Below are 5,660 nucleotides of genomic sequence, written 5' to 3'. Positions count from 1 at the left end.
GACAAGCAGAAGGCACCTGACCCTAGGGAGCCTCACTGAGAGACTGTTTAATAACCTTGCCTATCTAGTTCAGCGTTACAAGGAAGAGATGCAGGCATCATTAGCTATGGGAACCAAGCTTGAGGGTCCCGGGGCAGACTGAAGGCCAGGGTAATGACCAAAAGTCAGCTGGGTGAGCCCAGGTGGGCAGAGGGCAGATGTGCAGAGCGAGTTCTCCAGGCAGAGAGCAGCCACAGGAGTTCACAGCTTCCCAGGCAAGACCCCATGAGACCTGGCTGCATGCCACACCCACCTTTGACTTCCATGGGCTCTACTTTATACTAAACTTCACTTGTGCTCACAAGATAGCTGGAATAGCTTTCAGGTGCTTGCAATTAAATGAGCCGTACAACTGACAACTTTAAACTATTTTCTTACTTTGTCCCCAAGAAGTATGGACAACACCAAAACCTCAAAGCCTTTAACCTTACAAATTAGGGCACAGCCTCTTTCTCTTAATTATTAGATAATTGTACAATCTTACGTGTGAAGTCCAGTCAGCCTAACCTGAATACAACTATTTGCTGAGCGCAGATGTGCCGGGAGCCTGGGACACAGAGACGGGCGAGGCAGTCTCAGGTCTCCAGCTGCCCTGCAGTTGCCACCGGAGCAGCCGTATTCCTTATCACAGTCAGTGACTACAAACTTAGAATGACTTCAAATAAATGGTCTGCAAACAGGGTCCCGCCCACCCTCTTCCCGGTGGAAAATACCTGATAGAAGTTTGTTTTCTCTGCAACGACTTTCAATATCCCTGGAGCGATGGGAGGAACAGTCACCATCTGCAGCTTGCCAAAAAATGGGTTGTGTCCGGAGCTTTTATAGCGTTTCATCTTGTCTTCGATGACAAGCGCGAGGGACTGGGAATGGTTTATCACTTCCAGCAGAGTGGAAATGGCCACATTCTGGAGGTAGCAGTCCGACGCACAGCAGCAAAGGGTCATAAGGGATTTCAGCCAAGATGGGAAACCGGAATCGTTGGCTCCTGAAAGGAAGCCAGCCAGAGAGGCAGAAACAAAACCACGTCAGGATGGCTCCCAGTTGGCAGACTCCACAGCACCCGAATCGGGGAAGTTACTCAAGAAAGTCACCCGGACAGCAGTGTGCTAACCTTCTGGTGGTGACACTTATTTGGAAATAAGGTCTTTATAGATGTCATCAAGTTAAGATGAGGCCATCAGGGTGAGCCCTGATCCAAAATGATTGGTGTCCTTATGGAGGAAAATGCCCCGTGGAGGCAGAGACACACAGGGAGACAGCATGTGAAGGCAGGGCAGGACGGATGCAGCTGCAAGCCAAGGAACACCAGGGATTGCGGCCACCATCAGAGGTTAGGAAGAGGCAAGGAAGTATTATTCTACCCAGAGTCTTAGAGCAAGCATGGCCCTGTTGACACTTTGGTCTCAGACCTCTGGCCTCTAGAGCTGTGATATGATAAATATATATAGTTTAATCACTTAGTTTATGGTATTTTGATAGGGCAGCCCTAGCAAACCAGTACATAAATCTTTAACAACAGGTATCATGAAATAGTCTATTTACTATTACCGAGCATTTTTTATGTTCTAGATCTTCTAATGGGCTGTGCTGGACGCCCAAGGTTTAAAAATACAGACCCAGCCCTTGCCAACTTGCCATGTAGTGAGATGCAAGTCAAAAATGTACACAACTTATTACAAAATAAAGAAGAAAACAAATACACCCAACAGTCTCTTCCTGGCTGACATTTAGTCTGTAAATACAAGCTGAGTATCCCTAATGCAAAATCCAATATCCCAAATTTTTTGAGAACCAACATGATGCTCCAAAGGAAATGCTCACTGGAGCACTTCGGATTTTAGATTTTTAGACTAAGGGTGCTGAACCAGTAAGTATTAATATAATGCAAATATTTCAAAATCTGAAACAATCTGAAATCCGAAAGACTTCTGGTCCTAAGCATTTTGGATAAGGGATACTCAACCTGTATCAGTTATCTCAGTAATATGCTTCCCTAAGTAGACTGTAGTGGGGCCGTGCTCTCACCCGGAAGCTGGAAGAGCGTTTCACAGAGCTGCTCGGTCTCTTCCTCGGACAGGTAGATGGGGAAGGTGGCGCAGTCCAGCAGCAGGTGGCAGGCAGCAGCAAAGGCCTCCCTGCAGTCCTTCCCAGAGCCCCCCAGGTCAATGACCACCTGGTCAACGTCCCATTCTTCCCCCTTTTTTCTGCCAGGGCTATTGGGCAAAGAGGACGGTGACTCTGAACTTTTTGTCTTAAATGGAGACCCTCGTGCTGTGAATAAGTCTGAAAGCATCTGCTTAAACTGGGGCACGGTGATGGGCTTGGCCTCCCACGAGTTCTTCCTGCTGGAGTTCTCGACAGCCAGGCTCTGTGTCCCACCCTTGTCCCTCTTCCCCGCAGGCACTTCAGACTTCCTTTCCTCTCCAGATGCCATGAGCTGTACTCCAAAAATGTTCTTGCTGGCAAAGTTGGCAATTAGCTCTTGGATGCAAAGAAACGTCCTCTGCATGATTCCACCCTTCTTCCAAACGTCGTCTCTTTCAGGAGAGACTCGAGGAACCCTCAAGTGTTCAGAGAGCTCTGGCGAGGAGGCACTGAGCCCAATCCCACTGTCCTCGGATTTCAGTGGGGGGAAGGAAGTGTCTTCATCACTGGGAATCACTACCTTTGTTTCCAAAATTATTTTGCCATTTTCACCTTTTACTGGACTCTGCAAAACATGAAAAAAATCCATTTTATGCATCTCTTAAAAACAAGGGATTCAAGTGTCAGCTGAATCAGGTAAACCATGAATGCGTTTTGAACCTGTCTGTCAAAATCATAACTCTCTAGACCAAGAGAATCCCTGTGTAGATGTGTGATGACATTCAGAGGGCACGTGAAGCAGGGAAGGAGGGTGGTGTGGACATTCAGAGGGCACGTGAAGCAGGGAAGGAGGGTGGTGTGGCCCAGAGAAGAGGCCGGTGTGCTGACATGCGCCGTGGCAGGCTGGATCCTGAGCCTACTTTGTCTTATTCATTTGGATCCTTTGGGATTCAAAAAAGTTATTTAAAACCTATTTTTGCCAAATTTCAAAATATAAATGAGGAAACTGAGCTGCAGGTAAAATATAGCCATGAAGAAATAAGTAAGAGGAGAAAGCTAGAATAGTCTGCTCAAAAATACCTATGTATGCATCCATGCACATGCACATGCACACACACACACACACACACACACACACACACACACACGCATGCACATGGTGGCTTTCCAAAGTGAGGACACTTCAAACTTCAATGGATCAACCTTTTCTCTTCTCCTATACTGTTACTTAGATAATATTACATTAAATTTGACAATTTTTTTTCTTTTTTTTTAAGAGATGGGGTCTTGCTCTGTCACCCAGGCTGGAGTGCAGTCATATGATCATAGCTCACTGTAGCCTTGAACTCCTGGGCTCAAGTGATTCTCCTGCCTCAGCCTCCCAAGGAGCTGGGACTACAGGCGCAAACCACCTTGTCCGGCTAATTTTTCTTATCTTCTGTAGAGATGGGGTTGCCCTGGCTGGTCTGGAACTTTTGGCCTCAAGCAATCCTCCCACCTCTGCCTCCTAAGTCCCTGGGATTATAGGCATGAGCCACTGCACCCAGCTAAATCTGAAACCCTTTAGCATCGAAAATATTAATACCATGCTCTGAAGGGAAGAATAAGAAGGGAGCATGCAATTTTGAAACATATTCTTACTCATATTTGTATACTATACATGCTTAAGATTCATATCTTAAATCATTTTTAGGATATTTTTTCCCAATAACTAGAGCAGCTAGGAAAAAAAAGAGAACTTCTAATTTGAAATAACAGTCTGTAATTAGTCTGTAAATTGAGATTCAACTCCCATCAGAAGCTCATTTATCTCCAAATGCCAACTGATGTACACAGCGCTCTCGCTCGCTCTCTCTCTCAGAATGCCTCACTTTCTAGTCTGCTCACACACCTGTTTGCCATTGCACTGAACTGATTTCAAGGGAAAAATTTTCAATATTCGTAAATAAAATACAAAATAGGAAATATGGACACAGAGACAGACACATTTCAACAAGCCAAAGAACACAGGGAAACTCTTTGCGGGACTATCACTGTTAGTCTTTTTGGAAGACAATTTGGCAACGTCTCTCACAGTTTGAAGGCAGCATGCATGTCCTTTTACTGTAACTCACTGCTAGGAATTTATCCCTCAGAGACACTAGTCCGATGGACAAGTTGTATGAGGATGCTGACTGCAGCACTGTTTTTAACAGTGAAAAACTGGAAATAACCTAAATAACTAGGGGAATAGTTGAAGACACTATAAATCTATATAATAGCCCATTATCTAGAAGGTAAAAAAGAATAAGATACTTTTATGTATACCGCTATGCAAAGATGTCCCTAAAATATAGTTTGAATGAAAACTGAAGCAAATCAGAGAACAGCGTATATAATGGGTTGAACTGTGCTCCGCCAAAAGAGACTGATGTCCTAACCCCAGTACCCATGAATGTGACCTTATTTGAAGACAGAGTCTTTGTAGATGATCAAGTTAAGATGAGGTCACTAGGGTGGGCCCTACTCCCACAGGACTGGCGTCCTTATAAAAAGGGGAAATCTGGACACAGAGACAGACACACTTTAACAAGCCAAGGAATGCCAGAGATCGCCAGCCAACCAACAGAAGCTACGAGAGACGCCTGGAACAGATTATTTTTCCCTAGCACACGGAGGAGGAACCAAACCTGCTGACATCTTCATCTCAGACTCTGGCCTCTAGAATTGTGAGAAAAAATTGATTTGTGTTGTTTAAGCCACCCAGTCTATGGTATTTTGCTATATAAAGCCTACCAAATTAATCCAGGATCTCATTTATATTTTAAATAACCAAAATCACATGTATACAAACATACACAGAAGCTAGCTATCTCTCTCCATTAACTGTAGTAATGTAGTCATTAACTGTATCTAGCCATTAACTATAGTTAGGTAGCAGGGAAGTAGCATGGGAGCAAGTGAAGGAGAAGAGGTTAACAGCTATGCTAAAATCTTTTACAGTGTGCGAGGATTTTACAAGCATATTTGACATATCGCCCACATATCTTCTCATCTTTATTCCCATCCTAACCAACCCTAATTTCTTTCTGTTTCCAGGAAGGCATAAGCTGCTTTCTGCCCAGAGAACTATTTCTGTTCCTTGGAGCACATACCGAGGTTCCACTTGTAGACTCTGTGTCTAGGTAGGAAGGCGGCATTTGAACTTTGCTGAGCACCTTGAAACACGTCTTCAAGGCCTGAGTGAGTTCAGGTAAACTTAAGGCCTCCATTTCCTCAGCAAGAGGCTGCACCAGGCAGCTGAGCACCTGCGGAAGATACTGGGTTTGCACCTCCGAGTAAAGTTCCTGTGAAATAAAAACATGGGTTTAACCCACATGTCAGTTTACAATCAGAAAAACAATGCCCCTCAAAATGCCATCTTAAAAAATTTAATTTTTCCCCTTTTTTTGTAGAGACAGGATTTTGCTCTGTCACCCTGGCTAGAGTACAGTGACATCATCCTAGCTCACTGCAGCCCCTCCAACCCCTGGTCTCAAGCGATCCTCCTGCTTCGG

The 5,660-nt window shown here is 44.7% G+C and overlaps 1 protein-coding gene across 1 annotated transcript in view; it reads right to left on the bottom strand.

Annotated features, from left to right (window-relative positions):
* The window catches only part of DOPEY2 (dopey family member 2), a 144,154-nt gene that overhangs the window by 71,747 nt on the left and 66,747 nt on the right, over positions 1-5,660 (bottom strand). Inside the window, 3 exon segments of the mRNA XM_012640070.1 lie at positions 753-1,024; positions 2,065-2,749; positions 5,259-5,450. Coding sequence (XP_012495524.1) covers positions 753-1,024; positions 2,065-2,749; positions 5,259-5,450 — 1,149 coding nt within the window.

This window comes from Propithecus coquereli, unplaced genomic scaffold (assembly GCF_000956105.1).
Source record: "Propithecus coquereli isolate 6110/MARCELLA unplaced genomic scaffold, Pcoq_1.0 Scaffold148, whole genome shotgun sequence".
NCBI lineage: Eukaryota > Metazoa > Chordata > Mammalia > Primates > Indriidae > Propithecus > Propithecus coquereli.
The sequence above is the reverse complement of the archived record's forward strand: the minus strand, read 5'-3'. Positions and strand labels throughout refer to the sequence as shown.